Source organism: Malus sylvestris, chromosome 2, assembly GCF_916048215.2.
Source record: "Malus sylvestris chromosome 2, drMalSylv7.2, whole genome shotgun sequence".
NCBI classification, from domain to species: domain Eukaryota; kingdom Viridiplantae; phylum Streptophyta; class Magnoliopsida; order Rosales; family Rosaceae; genus Malus; species Malus sylvestris.
In genome coordinates this window covers 1574295-1596797 of record NC_062261.1, presented here as the reverse complement: position 1 = coordinate 1596797, position 22503 = coordinate 1574295, and the positions used below count along the sequence as shown (strand labels likewise).

At 37.6% G+C, this 22503-nt stretch overlaps 2 protein-coding genes and 1 long non-coding RNA gene across 3 annotated transcripts; 2 read left to right on the top strand and 1 right to left on the bottom strand.

Annotated features, from left to right (window-relative positions):
* Positions 1-5218: 5218 nt before the first annotated feature.
* On the bottom strand, positions 5219-14144 carry LOC126587677 (pyrophosphate-energized vacuolar membrane proton pump-like). Its single transcript, XM_050252770.1, has 10 exons — positions 13809-14144; positions 11970-12544; positions 11501-11880; positions 11285-11371; positions 10871-11201; positions 10369-10779; positions 10207-10266; positions 9906-10106; positions 6721-7829; positions 5219-6525 (listed from the first exon to the last, which is right to left on the bottom strand). The coding sequence occupies exons 1-10, from the start codon at positions 14053-14055 to the stop codon at positions 5529-5531; spliced, it is 4398 nt and encodes a 1465-aa protein (XP_050108727.1). The 5' UTR covers positions 14056-14144; the 3' UTR covers positions 5219-5528.
* Positions 9427-9751, top strand: LOC126592154 (uncharacterized). The gene is made up of 2 exons (XR_007612602.1): positions 9427-9509; positions 9579-9751. It is a non-coding gene; the product is annotated as an uncharacterized LOC126592154 (long non-coding RNA).
* A 5900-nt stretch (positions 14145-20044) lies between the features above and the next one.
* LOC126592146 (uncharacterized) lies at positions 20045-22454 on the top strand. Its single transcript, XM_050257896.1, has 4 exons — positions 20045-20305; positions 20755-20798; positions 21050-21242; positions 21554-22454. The coding sequence occupies exons 1-4, from the start codon at positions 20242-20244 to the stop codon at positions 21856-21858; spliced, it is 606 nt and encodes a 201-aa protein (XP_050113853.1). The 5' UTR covers positions 20045-20241; the 3' UTR covers positions 21859-22454.
* Positions 22455-22503: the final 49 nt, after the last annotated feature.

The following is a 22503-nucleotide window of genomic DNA, read 5'->3' as shown; positions in this document are numbered from 1 at the left end:
TTCTTTCTGTAGTCAGCAGCAATGATTCAAGAGTTGGATACGTGATAGGAGTATCACGAGCTTATGCAGCGCTCACAGTCATCTCGAACGCTGGTCTTAGATTGTTCAACACAATCTAAACAAGTTCTTCATCACTCACAGGTGGCAGCAAGGGCAAGGTTGTCAGCTATCGCATTTATGCGATCCAGGTAATCCGCCACAGATAGATCACCTTTTTTTGGTTTGCAGCAACTCATTTCTCAAGAACAAAATTCGATTTTGGGAGGTGGATGCATACCTTTGCTCAAGAGCTTCCCATGTAGCTCGACCAAATCGTTTGCTTGCCACCACAAACAAAACAGACGCGGTCAAAGATCCATTAATCCAGTTGAGGATCATTTGATCCTGTTGAACCCAGGTTGAGTACGCAGGATTCACATTGGTGGAGCCAGCAACATGCTTTGGAGGACACATCAGTGTGCCATCAACATATCCCATCAAGTCCCTACTTTTTAGAATAGGAAGCATTTGAGCCAACCACAGTGGGTAGTTAGTTCTATCAAGTTTGATGTTCACAACAGTGGAAAAGGGGTGGAAGGTGTTATTTTGGGGATTGGGGTTAACAGGAAGGACATTATTTTCACCCATGGAAGCGTTGATGGAAAAGATAACAGGCGAGGATCTTGTCGTTACACAAATCATAAACCAACAGTTTACAAATATTTGAAAATGTATCCTACAAACAAGGAACCCTAATCAGATAATAGTTGTCAACTAAACTGAACTCTCAAAGTGTGCTGGACTCCTTAATTCACGGTGGGTGAAAGTTGGCATTGACTTCGTCTAACAAGGCCAATCCATATGAGGCAACTTCACATGTATTTAATTTGCCAAGGCGAGGACCATGTGACCATCCTAATCAGTCCAACGTCGACAAAAGGCAGCTTTTCTTGCAGGAACAAGTCACCTCCTCTTCTTCCTCTTTCATTCCTCTGGTGAGAAGAACGCCGGTCGATAAATACACAACAAACTCTCTCCACAGAAGAAACCCATCAAAGATTCCAAAACGAAAAGAAAATGGCGGAGAAGGGCAATCAGAGAAGCGATGAAGAGATGGCGAATTCGCAACCGGAGCAGCATCAGCTGAAACGGAAGAAGAGAATCCGATTGGGAATCTACATTACCGTGTTTGTTGTGTTTCAGATCATAGTGATCACCACACTAAGCCTCACCGTGCTGAAGGTGAAGACGGCGAAGGTGAGACTTGGCGCCGTCAACGTCCAGAATCTCACGGCCGCCCCTGCAACGCCCTCGTTCGACATGACATTCGCAACCCAAATCAGTATCAAGAACACAAATCTCGGTCGCTACAAGTTCGACGCAAGCACTGTTAAGTTTGACTACGATGGCGCGACTGTCGGGCAAGTTAACGCTCCCAAGAGCAAGGTCGGAATGTGGTCGACCAAGAAGATTGATGTCACGGTGAGTTTGAGTTCCAAGGGGCTGCCGAGCTCGAAAAACTCCGGACTTCGCAGTGAACTGAGCACCGGGGTTTTGCGGCTGACAAGCGAAGCGACGGTGAGTGGAACGGTGGTGCTCATGATGGTGATGAAGAAGAAGAAGTCTGCGAAAATGGACTGCACTCTGGAAGTTAACTTGTCTACCAAGAAAATTCAGTTTTTGAAATGCGAGTGAAGAAAAGTGACAACTTTATGATGATATGTGTTGTATGTATTATGTATAGCTCCTTAATTAATTAAGATTTCTTTATGGGGTGTGCTATCTACACATCATTTTTTACTTCTCACACACCCCTTGTTAATTTATGTCCGTTGATCTTCTTCAATTCATCTGATCTGATGGCCGAAAACCAAAAAGGTGTGGAAGAAGTAAAAAATGGTGTGTGGATATCACACCCCTTTCTTCAACTTTTGTTTAATGTACCATTTTTTACTTTCGAGGGGTAAAATTCATTTATAAAGGGAATTCCAATTTTCTTTCGTCAACTTTTTTTCTTCTAGCATTTCGATTGAATAAATTAAAATAGAATAAAAAACCACAGGATAAGTGCAAATAGAAAAACGGGAGTGTAAAGACGATTACCCTTATCCAACCCGCATTTTGTTGGATTGGACTGGATTACACAATTTATGTTGTTACCAAAGATTAGGGCATAGAAAATTCCACAACCAAATTCCAAATAAATATCCTTAGATATTATCTATTAAGATAAGATTTGATGATTAGGATATAATTAAGACACGTGTGTTCCAATAAAATAATAAGAAGTGTATGCTCACCATACATCTAATTAATTGACACGTGTCATTTCACTCAATCTTGGTTAATTTTTTTCAAAATTGAAAAACTAACATTTAATATGAAAGTTAACTAGAGTTAACTGAAATGACATGTGTTAATTGATTAGGTGTATGGTGAGTATACACCATAGTTTATGATGGTGAGCAAAAATGCTCTCAAATTTATCAACACATGGTTCTGCATGTATTATTGAATCGAAACGCTACATAATAGTGATCCCTTTCCTTATACACCATTCCCTTTTTTCAAATTGACTTCTATTTCCAGATGGAAAATTACACATAAGCCTAGATGGCATGAAAATAAAAAGAATTCGATTGAACACCCACAAATAACACAATGAAAGAAAGAAATTATGTTTTTTTTTTGAAAAAAAACCTCGACTGTACTTGGAGATTTTTATTTATAACGAAAAAAAAGTTACACGTAGTCCGGGGTCATAATTAGGCCTGGCAATTCCTGACACGACCCGATAACCCGACACGACACGACACAAAATTAACAGGTATTCGGGTCGACACGATAACGAATCGGATCGTTATCGGGGAACCCGATAAGCACATGTTAAGATAACGGGTTGATTTGGGTATACACGTGGGTAACACGATACACGATAAGCAAAATATTAATTTTATAATTTTATAACCCTAAACAAATACTATAATTATATATATATATATATTAATTTAACAATTTTATATCCCTAAAAACTATAATAATTATATATATATATATATATTAAATTTTAAATTAAATTTTATACCCCTAAAAACAATAACAATTAATATGCGTCTGCCATCCGCCCTTTGAAAGAAAAAGGGAGGGAAAAAGTTTTCAAAAAAAAAAGGAGGGAAAAAAGAAAATGATAAGAAAAGGAAACAAAAAAGAGAGGGAAATATGGGTGTACTAGTACCACTGTACCGTGTAATGCAGGTGAGATGAGGTGCCCGCCCTTTGAAGAAAAAGGGAGGGAAAAAGATTTCAAAAAAAAAAAAAAGGGAGGGAAAACAGAAAATGATAAGAAAGGAAACAAAAAAGAGAGAGAAAGATGAGATACGCATCCTACGAAACTAATTTTAACGATCCAACCATCAAACATGTTTGTATATGTTTAGAGATCGTATACGCCAAAAATTGCAAAAAACAAACATTAAGAGATCAAGTAACGGGACAAAACTTTTCGACGGTTATAAACGAAAAAACACGATTTAACGGTTATTTAAACTCCGATTTTGATGATTTTTTTACATCTACACTCCTTGACCCTATATGAATACAATGAATAAACTCGATCTTCAATTTAAAATATTTACAATAGTGGATACCACAAAATCTTATGTTTTACTTAATGAAAGTATGAATAAACTCTCAAGTATTAGTGAATCTATTGTTTTTATGGGATACGCATTCTACGAAACTAGTTTCAACGATCCAACCGTCAAACATGTTTGTATATACTTCAAGATCACATACACCAAAAATTGAAAAAAACAAACATTAAGAGATCAAGTAATGGGATAAAAAAATCTGACAGTTATAAAACGAAAAATCACGATTTAACGGTTATTTTAACTCCGATTTTAATGATTTTTTACAGCTACACTCCTTAACCCTATATGAATACAATGAATGAACTCGATCTTCAATTTAAAATATTTACAATAGTGGATACCACAAAATCTTATGTTATACTTAATGAAAGTATGAATCAACTCTTAAGTATTAGTGAATCTATTGTTTTTATGGGATATGCATCCTACGAAACTAGTTTCAACGATCCAACCGTCAAACATGTTTGTATATACTTCGAGATCACATACGCTAAAAATTGCAAAAAACAAATATTAAGAGATCAAGTAACGGGACAAAACTTTTCGACGGTTATAAACGAAAAATTGCAATTTAACGGTTACTTTAACTCTGATTTTGATGATTTTTTTACAGCTACACTCCTTGACCCTATATGAATACAATGAATGAACTCGATCTTCATTTTAAAATATTTACAATAGTGGATACCACAAAATCTTATGTTATACTTAATGAAAGTATGAATAAATTCTAAAATATTAGTAAATCTATTGTTTTTATGGGATACGCATTCTACGAAACTAGTTTCAACGATTCAACCGTCAAACATGTTTGAATATACTTCGAGATCACATATGCCAAAAATTGCAAAAAATAAACATTAAGAGATCAAGGAACGGGACAAAATTTTTCGACGGTTATAAAACGAAAAATCACGATTTAACGGTTATTTTAACTCCGATTTTGATGATTTTTTACAGCTACACTCCTTGACCCTATATGAATACAATGAATGAACTCGATCTTCAATTTAAATATTTACAATAGTGGATACTACAAAATCTTATGTTATACTTAATGAAAGTATGAATAAACTCTTAAGTATTAGTGAATCTATTGTTTTTATGGGATACGCATTCTATGAAACTAATTTCAACGATCTAACCGTCAAACATATTTGTATATACTTCGAGATCACATACACCAAAAATTGCAAAAAACAAACATTAAGAGATCAAGTAACGTAACAAAACTTTTCGACGGTTATAAAACGAAAAATCACGATTTAACGGTTATTTTAACTCCGATTTTGATGATTTTTTATAGCTACACTCCTTGACCTTATATGAATACAATGAATGAACTCGATCTTCAATTTAAAATATTTACAATAGTGGATACCACAAAATCTTATGTTATACTTAATGAAAGTATGAATATGCTCTTAAGTGTTAGTAAACCTATATATTAAATTAAATTTAAAAATTTGACTAGTAGTGTATAAATGTTTTTTTATTAAGCTCTTATTTTCGAGTGTAGATGTAGTATTTAAACGATAAATATGTTTTAATATTTTGAAATAATATTTATGTGGCAATATGTGATATGTGCAAATTTAAGAAAAAAATATATTTTTCTTAACGGGTCGGGTCACTTTACCCGTTTGTTAAGGACATGTTAAGATAACAGGTGTGACACGACACGACCCGTAAAGATAACAGGTGTTACACGAAAACGACATGAACACAGACACGATCCGTTTGCCAGGCCTAGTCATAATCCTAACCCCTTGTAATACAAGAACAAAGAATAAAAAATACATGAAAAAGAAAGAAAATTATGTGAAAATGCAGATAAATATGTTACTGAAAGATCACCATAGCAAATCAAAGACAGCAAAATAGGTCATCCTTGACTTAGTGCAGATTCACTCCGGATGGTTCTGGCAACAACGGTTGTTCCTGCGTAACTTGAGACTCATCCAACTTCCCAAAATTTTGCTCACTCTGGGATGGTTCTGGCAACAACGGTTGTTCCTGCGTATCTTGAGACTTATCCGAAGTCTCAAAATTTTGCTTCCGAACAAAACCATGCAAGCGCCCGAAAAGCTGCTTCCTTAAAGATTGAAATGCCATGTCCAATCTCTTCAGCTGCTCCATTGCATTTACATTGTACATGAACAAGCCGTAGTAGAGATCAAAGCTATCTCCCGCTGTATTCTCCACCAAATTCAACAGAGTCTCGTAACCTTTTGTGTTGATTGGTGTCGACTCCAAACCCAATTTCTCCAAAATCCTTCCTACAGTGTGTGTAATGAATTGTGAGCCTGCTGCATGCTTATCATGTTCTGCACAAGACATTTCCACCATTCGGCACCCTTCTCGTGCAAAGATATCAAGAAATTGCTCACACCGTGATACCCTAGATTCTTCACTTCCAATCCTGACCTCATCATAAACAAAAGAGAGACCATTCCACCCGTTCTTACCACTTTCTGGTCCGAACATAGGATGCGTGCATAGAATATCAAATTCCGGCGGCAATGTTTGAAGAAAGAGATTTCTTGGAAATTCTTTCACTGAAAGAACATCAACAAATAAAGTATTTCTCTTAAGCCTATGCAGGGGCAATGACCTCAAAACTTTCTCGGTTGAAAGAATAGACGTACAAAGTAGTATCACGTCAGGATGTTCTTCACATAAATCATCCACATCAGAGAAGTATGAAACGCCTAGTTTGTGAGCCACTTCAGAGTAATCTGATCGAGAGAATGCTAGAACCTTATGGCCTTGCCGTACAATAGTCTTAGCAAGGAACTGGCCAAAGTTACCAAAACCGACAATTGCAATCTCTAGCCTAGATTCATCAGAAACCTCTGCTTCTTGGTCATGTGGTCGAGCAATTTTCGGCGATCTGAAGGAAACCATTAAAATTATTTTGTTAACAACTCCCCTAATTAAATGGTCCATATATCATCAATCCAAACACCAACCAAACCAAGAAAACCAACAACTTCATTTCGAAAACAAGAACAAAAAAAGCATGCAGTTCAAAGCAAGGAAAGTTGAAACTGTTAACATTAAATTTTAAAGTTGGAACATTACCGACCTCGAAGCTCTAGAAGAAGATGCCAATGCAGGTCCATTCTGAGCCCGATTCGCATTATCCTCCTGCAAAGTTCTTCCCTTCTCCGCATTGCCAAAGATCTGGTCTCGCACAGAATTGTGCAGAAGCCCGAAAATCTTTTTCTTCATAGCCTCCAAAGCCACGTCTAACCTCTCCAACATCTCCAAGGTATTCTTGTTGTACATAAACAGCCCGTAATACAAATCGAAGCTATCCCCTTCCGTGTTCTTCACCAAATCCAACAATGTCTCATACCCTTTCGTATTGATCGGAGTCGACTCCAAGTGCAACATCCCCAACACTCTCCCAACCGTGTGGGTGATGAACTGAGACTCGGCCGCGTACTTATCATGCTCGGCGCAGCTCATCTCCACCATCCTGCACCCTTCTCCCTCAAAAATGCTCAGAAACTTATCACACCGCGAAACCCGCGATTCTTCGGACCCAATCCGGACTTTTTCGTAGACGAAAGGAAGCCCTTTCCACCCGTTTTTGGCGCTCTGGGGTCCGAACATCGGGTGGGTGCAAAGAATGTCGAAGTGGGGAGGCAGATACTTGAGCAGCAACGCCTTGGCGAACTCCTTGACGGAGAGCACGTCGACGAACAAGGTGTTGCGGCGGAGGCGCTGGAGAGGCAGCGATTTGAGGACGGGCTCGGTGGAGATGATGGAGGTGCATAGCAGGATGACTTGCGGGTGCTGCTCGCAGAGGTCGTGGGGGTCGGAGAAGAACGAAACGCCGAGGTCTTGCGCCGTTTTGGAGTAGTCGGATCGGGAATGGGCGAGGACGGTGTGGCCTTGCGCGACGAGGGCCTCGGCGAGGAATTGGCCGTAGTTGCCGAAGCCAATGACGGCGATTTTGAGCATGCTTGCGTAGCGGAATTGGGCGGCGAGCTTGGACTCGTAGTCGTAGAATTGGGTGGAGTCGATGGATCGGATTTTGAGGGAGCTGCGGCGGAGAGGGCGGGTGGTTGTTGGGTTTGGGGAAAGGTTGAGGCTTTGGGGGTTTACGAAGGAGGAGGGAGATAGATATGGTTTGGGTGGCGATGGGTAGTGGAGGCGGAGAGATAACATTTTAGGCGGCGGGCGGAGAGGTCAACTCTCGAACGGAATTAGATCATGATTGGGCTGCGCCCAAAAATTTTGACCGTTGGAGCTGGGTCTTACTTAAAAGATGGCTAATTCTAATTGGGTTTAGGGTTTAGGAAGGGATGATTTTTCTCGATCGCTATCAAGTGATGGCAATGCTCATCATTGTACTTATTATTATTGGATGGAAAATTTCAAAACTTAAATTATTTTAATGTTTAAATAAAACGGTAAGCATTAGTATCGCTCGAGAATGATGAGCAAAAGTATTATCGAAGGAAAGAGGATTCGAGGATTTTGCCTCCAAATTGGTAAATTACTGTCCCCCCGTATATAACAGTAAAATATAAGTTGGTTTTTGAGAAGTTTAACTATAAAACATAAGTTGGTTTCTTTTCAAATTGTTTTTCTTCTTATACGAATGATCACAAGGTAAAAGGAGATTCGAACTCTAAACTTTGAGTGTAAACATGAATACTCTTAGGGGGTGTTTGTTAGGAGAGACTGGCTTAGACTAGCTTAAATAAGACTATAATCCTATGTTTGGTAAGGCTCTGGACTAGAATAAGTGGGACTCGCCTCGACTACGAGGCACTCCGCTCTTCGCTAAACCTCATTAGCTAGTCCCCTGCTTTCGCTTGGTATTAAGCAGGACTACGGAAACGAGGCGAACATCCAATTCCAGTTCACGGGCTTCGCTTCTTTTTCTGCATCGTTGTCATCATGGCCAGGCCGTCGGTGGTGCTTGGAATCGGGAAGTTGGCTTTTTGAAAATTGGAGGAGTTCTCGGGAGGGTTGGGTCTTTGGAATTGAGAGGGCTAAGATTTTTTTTATTTGATTTGGGGATTTTGAAAATCGAAGGGCAAGACCTCCAAACCACAAACTCACCCCATCTTCCAGATATGCTCACGAATTTCAAGTGCAAAGGAGAGGGATGGAAGATTTGGATGTTGATTGTGAAAAGCTTCTAGTATGCAAACCAGATCTTGATTGTATAAAGGCTCTGCATTTTGACAGCGAGGTAATTTGGATTCCAATACCCCAATACAAATTCTCTTAATCGATGAAGAAAATTAAGAGATTGATGTAGGATTTAACAGAGAGAAAATGATGGGGAAGAGATAAACGATGAAGGATATAGGAAGGAAGGGAAAGAAAATGTTCTTGGTTCCATTCATCTCCAGACTTCACCCCTTTTATTATTAATTTTTGTTTAATTTTTAAGTGAATTAAAAATGACCAAAAACTTAGTCCAGCTTAGTCCGATACTGCACCAAACGTCTTACTAAGTTAGTCCAACTTAGTCTAGTCTAAGCCAGTCCAGCTTAGTTCATGAAGCTAGTCCAGTCCGAGATAGTCCGGTGCAACAAACGCACCATTAATCAACTGAACAAGCTCGTTACTTCAAATTGTTGTATTACCAATTGTTTGTTAATTTTTTAAGGACAAATTGACCATTGTTGTTACTTATAGTTAATATGATAAACATTTTCACATTTTTAAGATGATTCGAATCGAAAGTAAGGCGACATGTCGTCCTGATAAACTTTCCTAACCTATATTTACAGCACGGATGCTAAAACATTATTGTTGAATGAGAGCAAAAAGCAACCACACAATGTCTTCAAAACCCGTCACATTTGCATCCCCGTTGTATGAAAGTGATCTCTCAACGAGTTCTAAGTTACTTTAGGCTTGTCATTTGCCATTTGCCAAAGCAAAACCGGACGCTAAAACTAACTGGCTGGAAAGAGAAAACAACACAAAACCGCAGAAGACCGAAAGGCGATATGCATTAATCTAGTACAATGTAAGAAAATGGACAATGACCAGTTCTGAATAATGAAAGTTACAGAAGAAAATCCAAACTCTACTAAGTTCGACCATTATCATCGTCGTTATCATCATCGTCATCATAAACCCTCCTTCAGAAAGGGAAAAATTTGTCTGTCAATTCTCCCGTTGGTTACTAATTTGAGTCCCATCTTCTATTATTTCGCGGAGGACATTGGAAGGAAGGATCAGCAGATGAACGGAGAGGAACAACTTCCGGGTTTCTGTTGCACCGTTTTCAACTTAAATCTTGAAAAGCAGGCCACCGTGTGTGGCAAAGAACGGAGCAAACACAAGAGACTCAACGGCCATGAGCTTGATGAGAATGTTGAGCGATGGTCCAGATGTATCCTTGAGAGGGTCTCCAATGGTGTCACCGATGACAGCAGCTTTGTGGCATTCTGATCCTTTTGGACCAAGGGTCCTTGCATGCTCCGACGCACCAGCCTATTACACCGGCCAAAATCCAGACGTTAAGACCAAGCAAAAAGCCGATACAGCAAGCATAACCACAAAAAGGCATTTGTAAAACCCATCAAATGCTTACCTCAATGTATTTCTTGGCATTATCCCAGGCACCGCCCGTGTTGGACGCAGAAATGGCAATCTACAAATGCAAATAGGTGTTATTCAGATATAGCATAATTGTCCCAAACAATTGACGAGTGAACAGAAGAAAGATTCAATCCAGCAACTCGATCAGCATTACCTGTACACCGGACACAAGGGATCCAGCAAGAACGCCAGCGAGAGTTTCCACACCAAAAAAGATCCCAACAATGAGCGGTGTAAGCATGACAAGGGCACCAGGCGGGATCATTTCCTTGATGGAAGCATCAGTCGAAATCTTAACACATGTAGCGTAGTCCGGCTTGGCAGTGCCCTCCATGAGACCGGGAATGGTATTGAATTGCCGGCGCACTTCCTCAACCATCTTTAGAGCTGCACTTCCCACACTCTTCATTGTCATGGCAGAGAACCAATACGGAAGCATTGCGCCCACTAACAAACCAATAATCACTTTCGGGGTCAACACATCAACTGTTTTGATACCAGCACGGCTGACAAAGGCACCAAATAGAGCAAGGGACACAAGAGCAGCAGAGCCAATTGCAAATCCCTACAAACAGAAGCACATGTGACTCAGTGACGTTTAAATTTTAATAATAACTATCGGACAATCAATGAATACTTGAGAGAAAATTTCAAACCTTTCCAATAGCAGCAGTGGTGTTTCCTGCAGCATCAAGAGCATCAGTTCTCTCTCTTATTCTGTGGCTCATGCCTGCCATCTCAGCAATGCCTCCAGCATTGTCACTGATGGGACCATATGCATCAATCGCTAATCCAGTTGCAATGGTGCTCAGCATTCCAAGGGCAGCTACGGCAATCCCATACATAGCTGCAAAGCTAAAACTAACAAAAATGCTGACTGCAATGGCAAAAATAGGAATAATGACGGATTTGTATCCCAATGCAAGGCCAAAAATGACATTGGTCGCAGCTCCAGTCCGGCAAGAATCAGCAACATCTTGCACAGGGCTACAGCATAATTCAGAGCAACCGTTAGATTCAAAGACAATTGAATTACATATGGAACAGTAAACGCCAAGAAAACTAGTTACCTGTACGCATTGCTTGTATAATACTCTGTTACAAACCCAATGATAAGGCCAGCCCACAAACCAACACAGACACATAAGAATAGCTGCCTGCAAATGCAATTCAGTGTTCAGGTAAAATAAATCAGATAGAGAAACATACAAGTAGATCTATAACCGCACAGGCCTCCTTAATCACAGCACTGATTACAATAAATTTTCAAAAAAAGCAAAGCTTACCAGTTCTTCACAACTTTCTGTGTTCCGAAATTGAAGATTGTGAAGGAAGATGGAACAGAAATCCATGTAGCAATCGCAACTCCAACGGTCATGAGTACAGTGGAGATTATGAGCTGCCTCTTCAATGTTGGCTCAATTTCCTTTACAGCCTTGATCTCAAAGAAATCGGTTGCAAATAGGGTAGTGAGCAAACAAACAAGGATGCCGATGGAACTGACAATGAGAGGATATAGCATTGCAGTTAGCTCGTGATTGATCCCGAATGAGGAAATGGAAGCAACCACAAGGGCAGCACATGATGACTCAGCATAGGATCCAAAAAGATCAGATCCCATGCCAGCAATATCTCCAACATTGTCGCCAACATTATCAGCTATCACCTGTACAAATGGAAAACATCAGTTTTAGAAACACGGAGAATTAAATTAATAACTTGAAACAAACTTCCAAATGGTGGTGTATCTCTTACAGCTGGGTTCCTTGGGTCATCCTCGGGAATATTTCTTTCAACCTTGCCGACAAGATCTGCACCAACATCAGCAGCTTTGGTATAGATGCCTCCACCAACCCTGCCAAAGAGAGCCATGGAAGATCCACCAAGACCATAACCAGTTATAGCCTCGAAAAGACCACCCCAGTCATCACCGTAGTACAACTTGAAGACATTGATAGCAATGTAAAGAACCAACAGACCACTTGAAGCGAGGAGAAAGCCCATCACAGCTCCTGATCTAAATGCAGTAATAAAAGCCTTCCCAACACCTTTTCTTGCCTCCAACGTTGTTCTGGCATTTGCGTAAGTAGCAATCTTCATCCCAAGGAATCCAGAAACCACTGAAGTTACAGCACCAAGCAAAAAGGAAATGGTGCTGAAGATGGCAGTGGCGAGAGCTGGTTTGCACATCTTGGTTTGGTCATATGTACATGCACGGCTACTTGTACTAAATCCCTCGACGGATCCAAGGAAAAGGAAGATCAAGATTGCAAAAGCAACCATGAAAGCACCTACATATCTGTATTCCGTGAAGAGGAACGAGGTTGCTCCTGTATCACACAAGCATCAAGTTAGTGAAACATAAACTTTACCAACAATACAAGATCAAAGTTACCAATTCCACAATCACTGGCATTGAACCGAACGAGTCCAATAAACAATCATTGGACATGATCATACGTGGTTAAGATGAATTAGACTTAAGGAGGGATGTTTAACCATAGCACATTACAAAAAAATCAAATCTTAAAATTGCAAAAATTGGAACTGAATGTTTTTGGCTAGTGGAATATTTGGTAATGCCAGATTCAAGGGATATGGAATTTGATCATTTTGCAAATATTCCACTAGCCAAAAACATTCAGTTCCAATGAATCCCGCGTAGCCAGGAATACAATTCCAAATTGGCAAGATTAAATCATGTTAAATTAAGACATTCCAAATCCAGACTAAACTATATGAAGCTGAGACTCAAAGCTCAGTTAACATAATACATTTTGTTCCCAAGTTTAATAACAATAACAGTAATCCTAGAATTGTGACACAATATATATATATAGGAGACGGATCCGTGACACCACTTTTTTAAACCACTTTTGACAAAAGTTTTTGTGACGCCCACTCTATAATATATTTCAACTATTCGACTGTCAATCTTTTCAATATTCCTCAAAGATCATGTCTAACAAAAATCACTCAAATCTGAAATCATATGACCGTTGGATTTAGGGTTTAGGGTTCTTTGTAAAATCATACTCGTTCATTTTCTTGACTACAAATGAATGTCATATTGGTTTTAAATTTGTCTATTTTTTTTTTTGTAAGGATGATCTATTCAAAAGAAAGACGTTCTAGATTATTGAAATACATTACAAAGTTTTCGTAAAAAGTTATGTAAAAAATAGTGTCACAAATCCGTCCATTATTTATATAACTATATTGAAAACATAAGAAAATTAAAGTAAACATCTCACTGAATTCTTTTATACATAAAAAATACACAGATTTTCAGTACTCCAGAACTATCGACCGTAACCCTAGTAAACATATTAATAATTTAATCACACATTAAACACAGCTGGTAAAACGACGTCGGATACACAAAAAGGTGACAACTTTATTTTTTGCTCTGTTTGGCCTGCAAACTGGAGAACTCAAAGCTCAAAAAAAAGGGACACGATCACAACAATTAAGCATATAAACCGAACCCCGAAAACCAAATGAACAAATCCGACGCCGTTTTATCAATCAGAATTTCAAAAGACGTGAACTTTAGAGAGAGAGAGAGAGAGAGAGATGGTTGTGGAAATGGACCTTCTGAAATGGCGTTTTGGATTTCGGCGCATTTGAGGACGACGTTGTGGTCGTTACCGCCTTCTTCTTCCTCGATGAGGTACTCGTTGTGCCCATTTTTCCCGGAGTTGGAGTCCCGGCCGCCGCCGGGGGAGAGCTTGACCTGCGAAACGTACATCCACTGGACCAAGGAGAAGGCGATGCCGATCACCGCACACAGCGGGATCAAAATCTCGGCCCAGAGATCTGGGAGTATCGTCGCCCCCATAGCTTCTTTGCCCAGAAGAGGAAACACAGAGAAACAGAGGAGGCTTTGGAGTTGTAGAGAGAGAATGCGAACGAGGATGCGTCTGTGGATGGTTTGAGTGGGTTTATATAAGTGAGAGCGAGGATTAGGAGGGTGGCTTTTTAATTATATTTAATTAAAATGATTAAAAAAAATTAAATAAAGTATTAAGATTAAAAAGTTAATTAAGGAATAAAATTAAGGAAATTAGCAGTTTGTAGGGAGTGATGTTTAGGTCTATATCCATGGAAAATGTCCGAGTCTGAGGTATTAATTTTTTTACCACAGTCAAAATCTTTGCTTTCTCTTTTTTTTTTTCTTTTTTTAGATGATCTTTCCCTATTAGATCCTAAATTTGCTCAATTAATCTCTGTTATTTAAAAAAAATATATCATCCATAATTACAAAAACTTAATCTTTTTAAGTGAGCAGAAACAATCAACACGGTAATATTTTGTTACTAACCAATCAAATCTCGAATCTTTCTGTTAATCTATATGTCTGTTTTTACTTAACACGCTTTTCAGTTTTTTATCGTTGAATATAACAAATTAAAGAAAATTAATAACAAAAAATTAATAATTTTGTTTAAGAGGTAAAAATTAATGTTAATTATTTACCGTGGTTAACAAGTTGGATTTATAATCAGTGGCGGATGCATCGAAGGGCAGGCTCAGCTGAACCCCCGAACTTTGGTGAACGTCCATGGATACCTTAGGTGTTGACCCTCTAAATTTTGATGAATGTCCATAGATACCTTGGGTGCTGCCATTTTGAAGATTAGAGTTGGCTTCATACATGCCCTCCAACTGACTTCTGGCCTATCAAGACTCGGTGAATGTCCATGGATACCTTGGGTGCTACCCCTTGCATACATTAACAGGTGGGCAATATGTCTTTCCAAATGACTTTAGGCCTATCAAGACTCGTTGAAATGACTATATGCATGCTATTTCTAGTAAAAAAAAATTGCGCGCAATGCTCTATTCTTACTAACCCTCATAATATTATTTCTTGAATCCGCTACTATTTCTAATTCACGTATTTGTTATTACAGTGTGACAAACTCATTGAATACTCTCTCGCCAAACATGTTAAACATGACAATGACACCTTTCCTTAGCCAAAAGGAAGTTTCTAACTCTCCAATACCAAAACGACAAGTGAAACCGATGGAAAACGACACACTGTCTCATTAACACTAGCAAATAACAACACTACCACCTACATCGTTCTGTTAATGTACGAGAACTCATGACATGCTGTTGTGTTCACGGATTAGGTTTTATGTTTTCAAATGACCGGAAATGCTTTTGTTTAAAATATTTTTAAATTATTATCTAATAAAAATACAAGTGAATTTTAAAAAATTATTTAAAGTGTTTTTTGCAATAAACACTAAGGATTCGTTTAGATGTACTTTTAAAATGATTAAAAGCGTCTTTAGATAAAATGTTTTTGAATTCCAAAAATACTTAAAGTGTTTTAGGTATGAAACATCAATTATGTGCTTCTTTTAAGAAACACTTTAAGTACTTTTATAAGATTTACTTATATGTTTACTAAAAATTAATTCTAAAAATATTTTCACAAAAAACGTTTGATCATTTTAAAAACACATTTAAACAAACTCTAAAACTTTTTAGAACCAAAAACTTATTTAAGCCCTAAACGATGAAAATCGGGTGAAAGCTGACGTGGAACTTATTCGGATAACTCTTCACCGAACGTTTATTCCGTGCCCCCTACGGATCTTTCCTTCTTTGCTAAGCGTTTTATCCTCTTTGCAACTTTTTTATTTTTTATTTTGTTGTGGATTTGTATTCCTTTTTTTTTACTTTATTGGCTGACACGTGTGATTATTATTTGGAAGTTAAAAAGTCCATGTTATTCACATTCTATCTCTCACTACATGCAAATGATCCACCAAATTATGTATTTGAAGGACCCCACTTCATATTCTTCTTCCGGATAGATTTTTCAATATGCCGAAAATACTTCTCTGTACATCATGGTAATAATAAAAGTAGTTAATTTTTTTTTAAGTATCTAATCGCTTGTATTATGACACTTGATATTTTAAACCATTTTCTCTAGCACATTAAAAAATTTCTCATCCTCGTAATTATTACAATCTCATATTTTTTAACCTTTCGTTGTGTAATTAGCGAACGAAAAATATAGCTTGAAAAACGAGGATATAACAACGTATGCGCACGTAGTTTTCACGCTTGCATGTCTGCAATATCTCTCTTATTTATAGAATATATTTTGAAAGAATATTCTACCAGCAAAAAAATGGAAAAATCAATACATGATACGTGTGGAATACGATGAAGATTTGCAGTATGTAGACGACGAGAGAAAGTTGCAAAGGTTGTAGATGAGATAATGATCAACTGTGACGAAAAAAAAAGAATAAATAACGGTTAACAATAGCAATTATTTACATCTATTAATCAGTGCTAAAAATTATCCTAATTGTCTACTTAGTTAATATATTTTTTGTCGTCTCGTATTAATTTATTTGTTGGAATTGTAAATGTGTAGATTAAATTTACAAACTAAATGATATGTTATCAATAGGAAATGAGCAAGTTTATCAACGTTAAAGTAATAATTCAATCACTAACTTCCATGTCACTTAGTTTACAAAATTTAACTTACAAATTTAGTCTTTTTAGCATTACTCTTGTGGTTTTTGTCCCCGTAAATATGACGGGAACAATCATGCATGTGGTTGAGTTGGGACGTGAGACATTATCCTACCACCTATATTTTAATAGAAAATTTAATATAATTTATCTGCATGCACATAGAGATCGACCGTCGAATAAATAATTGATCTGCATGCATATATGGTTGGGTGGTTGGTTGGCTGAGTATAGTGAAGGTGAGACTGTGTTATCATGTCCGGCCAGTAGTCGTCCATGCCAGCAGAGCCTTTCCCTTCAAGTTTCTCCACCTTGCAGTTGCACCATTTCCGATAGATTTGGCTCACCATAATTCTTCATAATCTACATCTGAAGGCCTCATGGCATTGGTTGCTAACCTTTTGGAGTCTCTTCTTGTTGATTGTTACCACACGAATAAGAGTAATGTTATTCTAAACACACAGAATTGACGTACTTAGATATGTATAGATGAGTTTTACACAATAATAACATACATTTCTTTTATATCAGCAGTGTATGAGTTATGTATGTTTAAATGTAATTATTTGACACATAAATTATTGTTTACGATAAATTCTATAACAATTGAAATACATTTTTTATATAGAAAAGGAGACTAATTGGTGTCTTCGCTATACAGTTCACTCTTTCAGGGACCGAGAAGAAGCACTTTAGCCTTTTCTAACCACCATCGTGTGATTCACTAGCATAAAAATTTGAATTATAAAGTGTCATGTAGAATACGGACCTGAAATTCATCTTCAATCATTGAGCCACCCTGCAGTGGTTTATAACAATTGAAATATGAATATAGAAATGAAAATTTGATTCCGATAAGAAGATGAACATGATTATGCCAATTATGCATAGTGACTAACGTGGCATCAAACTCAACAAATATTCTAAGAATTAGAAAAAGATAAAATTCGAAACGAGAATAATAAAAAGCCAGGAAAAGACTATAGTATATGCAAGTGCCAAGTGTTTTTCGGACACGTGGACTGTAAAGTGAGGTAGTCCGAAGTCGAGTCAAGAGAATTTTTGAAAGTGCTTATGTGGAAAGTCGTGGATATTTCATCTTCCATCTTATCCCACGCGGAACCACCACAAGTGTTGCGTGAAAAAGCCATTCACAAGAAAAGTGCTTTTATCTATCGTTAAATAAGCGATGTTAGAAAAGTCATCTAATTAATTATATTTTGTAAGCTACAATGTACATAATGTGACGATTAATCGTTAAATTATTTTTTTAATCACGAAAAAAGAAAAATAATAATCAATTGTCACATCACGTAATCTACATATATAACACATTCATGTCAAAATGAAATCTAACTGGTAGTAAGGCGCCAAAGAGGGAAATAATATGGTTATTAACAATCCGAAATATTCTTTTAAGTATGTGACAATTAAGCGTCTCCAACCATGCTTTTTTATTTTATTGCAACGTTTTAACTAAAATTATTACAAAATTTGCTTTAAGAGCTCTATAAGAAAATTGTACTCCAACTGGACTCCCTGCTTTAGAAAATCTTAATGAACCTAAGTCAATAATTAGCCAATCAAAATTATTTATTTATTTAAAATAATATGAAAACAGTAAGCATTAATTAGAGATAGCAACTATAGGAGAAATTTTTTATTGTGACAGGAACACAGATGATAATTGGTACATTACGTGTTTTTATGTAAGTAATGGGAAATTTTACTTTCAAAGTTATTAACTTTTTGACGCACATATCTTCCCATTTGTATAATGACACGTGATGTACCACCTCGTATACCGGTCACATTGAAAAATCTCTTCAATTATAATTATAGGAGCTTCTTTCTCCCTACCTATATTTTAAGCTTCACTATAGCAGTAGAACAAAAGCAACCATCAGATTCAAAATGAACCATTGTTCCAATAAGTACATCGTCCGACTCAACTCTAGACTTTGTCTTCGTGACTTTGTAATGCATTTGGTTTGAGCAATTATACTACTGAAAATTACAATTTAACTTTCTTAGAGTGTCAAATAACAGCTCCCGAAAGAAATTGAGAATGATGCTTGTATCATTACGTGGGTTACGGGTTACCCCACTTTTGTCGATCTTCGTTCTACCTTCGAAGTCCACTTCGGCCGACGATGGGGGCTTGAATTTCGAGTCGTAGATCTCCCTTTGGGCCTTTAACCACCATTGCAATTTGCAATTTAGAAATAGAGTTTGAACCTATAATTTTCCTTTGAACTCTTTGTACACAAAAATAAAATAAAAAATGAATCTAAATAATATTTTTGTGCCATCCAACATCGTATTGGTCTCACATCCTCACTTATGTTGGTGATTGCCATATGCAATAGTCATGTTCAATAATCCTCTTATATGGTGGAGATCTTACTTCAATACCTAATCCTAAAGAAGATTTCAAATACAATTCACATAAATAATGTTAATCGTCTATATAAATTTTAATACCTAGTTGTGATTATCCTTATTACCATTACGTAACTTTATTTTTTTGGTGAGCTAAAGTTTGAGGAGATGTCACTTAATACTGCGATCTAGTGTTATTCTTCTTCAATTATAAGTGAGAGGTCTTAGGTTTGATTTTCGTCAAAGGGAATTTGAACCCATTATTGCTAATCCATTGTGAGACTTAGCTTACTTCCCACCCCTTTAATGTATATAATATCGTTTGTTCAAAAGTTTGGGAGAGATTAGTTACTTTCACCACTAGCGTTAGGGCATACCTACAATCTCGAGCTGAAAAGACTTACTCGTGACACCTAACTACCAGCTGTCACCGATATGAATTTACGTAAGAATTTACATATTACACACCAATGCGAATTACTGGCTCCAAGACTCAAACTTTGGTGAGGAAACACACAAAATTAAGACGTTACCAACTAAGCCAACTATAGTTGGCAATTACGTAGCTTTATTGTCATATTGTATATGCCTCGAAAGTTTTAGTAAATATCGTATTCCTTTGAGAAATGTCGTACTGTGAATGCCTCGAAAGTTGTTGTAAATATCGTATTCCTTTGAGAAATGGCAAATGCGAAGCATTAAAAGGGTCATTAAAAAGGAAAATATGAGCTACTCAATATTACGGTTTGGTGGTATTCTTTTTCTTTGAAAGTGAGAGGTTTTAGGTTCAAATCTCGTGGATGGTGAATTCGATATCAAGTTAGGTTCTGATCAAACTCTCCATCATCTTAATGTAAAAATATCGATGTACTTACAAAGAAAAAAAAAAAAAAGTGGGTTGGGTTCTGATGTGCACGTGTTCCCTTAATCACTTTCACCTCCACCACATCTGAAACTCTCTCTCTCTGTATCTCTCACCGTTTGGTTCCATTACATTGCGTACATTTGGTGACCGTACGTTCGAGTTCGAGAGACAAAAGCAAGAGTGTTTGTCCGCTGAGACCGCAGAGCCACAGATCGAACTAAAACCCCAAACACAGAACCTCTTCCTTCATCTGATCATTCAATTGCTATGAGCAAGAGGAAGCTCCCCTCTGATGATCACAGCCCTCCATCTTTCTCTCCTCGTTCTTCGGGTAATTAATCTTCTTTTTTCATGCCAATTTATCGTAAAAATGCCATGAAACAAAGAAATTTAATCTAAAGAAATCAACTTTTCTAAAGGGCATTCACCGAATTATCAAAAGACTCCACCTTTGTTTTTTGTTTAATTAAAACCCCAAATTTGGTCCTTTAATCCAAATGTTGCAAGTTATTGTGTTTCTTTGTTATTTTACTTTCCCATTTGGTATTATTATCTGTTAGTTGATCAATTACTTTTGTTTGCCTTCTTAATTAGTTCAGAAAAAAGCCGGAATTGGAATTTGAGTTTTTTTTTTTTGCCAATTTTATGGGGTTTTGTTGGCATTTACAGCCTCAGAACACGAGATTCGATCGAAAAATAGCCAATTTGATTGTGTTGGAAAACTGTTTAAGTGAATTTTTAATGACTTGTATTTGTTTGATGTTTTTGGGGATATTGCAGACACCATGCCGTGTTCTTCTGCAATGGAATTATTAACACAAGAGGTTAGCTGTTCTTCCCTTTTCGTGGTTTCGTGGTTTCGTGGTTTCGTGTTTTCGTGTTTTCGTGTTTTCGTGTTTCATCGACGTTGTATAATGAGTTGTTGATAAATTTGTAGGTTTAATGAACCTCTTTTGATCGACATTTTGCAACTCTGTTTACAATTTCTTCCTATTTCGTGTATTTGGAGTAGTAGTTATTTGTATTTTTTTATCTTTGTTTGAAGCTACTGAATCCCTACCCTTCTGTTATACAGCATCATCCAAGCCTCGGGCGATCAATGTTCTTTAAACGCTCACGTCATCACTATGCGCACCAGTACTCTCGACGTAACTCTGGCAATCTTGCTAACCCATCAACCTCTCGCGGAAAAGGAGTGCCTTTGCGTGACGATAAGCTCTCCTATAAGTTGGCTACTCAATCCAGCTCCGAGGCCAGACGTCATTCAGGTTTTATATTGAATTGTCCCCTTTTTCTTCTCCTTATTTTGTTCAACTTCAAAAGAACTTAATTAAGCTTTTTAGTATTTATGGAAGGTCTCGAGTATCGAGACAACGAGTGAGAACTCTAGTATGCTACATGGATGAATATTTCCTATGTCAGATAGGAGTGTAGGAATTTACTTCTTTGTGTATTGGATGACTATATATTCAATTTTCCAATGTGCTCAATTTATTTCCTTGATCATGACTTTTCTTGAAGAATGCTGTCAGAACTCTTGTTTTGCTGTATTGACTTTATTTTTTCAATTCCTCCCCAGAAACCAAGGAAAAACCTTTTCTTCTGCCAGCAAGAATTAGATCTGGTTTCTTGACAACGGATGCTGTATCACCAGATCCAGGGAAGATGGTATGTGCGATTTGTGACAAGCTGTTGAGGCGCAAACCTTTCTTTCTCGGTAGCACACAGTCTTCTACTGAAGTCTCTGTTGTAGCAGTTTTAGTTTGCGGCCATCTTTTCCATGCAGATTGTTTGGAGCAGAAAACAAGTTTTGAAGATAGACACAACCCCCACTGTCCGTTGTGTGCGGGATTATTGCCCAAGGTTGAAGATTCAAGAGAGTAGGGATAGTGAGAACAGCATTTGGGATTTTGTACTGGAAACCTTTGAGGCCTGAACTGTATTTTCTTGCGAACACCAGTCTACAACTGAACTCCGTGGCAACCTACATTTGCAGCCATGTTTTCATGAGACTGTTTCAAGCACAAAACAAGTTTGAAGACAGATGCTACCCACCTTCTCCATTGTGCGTGCCCGAGGTTCAAACCTTCAAGGTTGGATTCGAGCAGGCAGAGGTTGGTAGTAAAGTTGTTAACTTGACTCCATTAATAGCCTAATATTGATAATCTTGATGAAAGAATCACAGATGGATCCGTCGGAAGCTTTCTTGAGCAGATTAACTCGTAGACAGGCTAAAACTTTCGGTTTGTACTCCAACGTTGAAGTGCAGTTTGTATTCATCAGTAGCTAATGACTGTTTTTAATGCCCTAGAAGTTAGAGGAAGCAAACTTTGTGATCATGTAATGTACAAATTCTAGCTGTTTTCTACATTTCTGCAAATTTCATTTCTCTCTGTAAAAACGACCTGGAAGGCCGATGACGCGTTCACGTGTAACGGGTGATTATATTTTATGTGAAGTCATGTGATGAGTGAGACAAAGAGATGGCGATAAATTCAACGCTGATGGTGACAGTTAACCTGTTAACAC

Coding starts and splice junctions, on each gene's coding strand:
- LOC126587677 (XM_050252770.1), bottom strand. CDS start 14,055: ATGGGGGCGACGATACTCCCAGATCTCTGGGCCGAGATTTTGATCCCG. Junction 11,202..11,284: donor TATACAAGCAATGCGTACAG/GTAACTAGTTTT, acceptor ATTATGCTGTAG/CCCTGTGCAAGATGTTGCTG. Junction 10,267..10,368: donor CCCTTGTGTCCGGTGTACAG/GTAATGCTGATC, acceptor TTGCATTTGTAG/ATTGCCATTTCTGCGTCCAA.
- LOC126592146 (XM_050257896.1), top strand. CDS start 20,242: ATGAGCAAGAGGAAGCTCCCCTCTGATGATCACAGCCCTCCATCTTTC. Junction 20,306..20,754: donor TTTCTCTCCTCGTTCTTCGG/GTAATTAATCTT, acceptor GGGATATTGCAG/ACACCATGCCGTGTTCTTCT. Junction 21,243..21,553: donor CGAGGCCAGACGTCATTCAG/GTTTTATATTGA, acceptor ATTCCTCCCCAG/AAACCAAGGAAAAACCTTTT.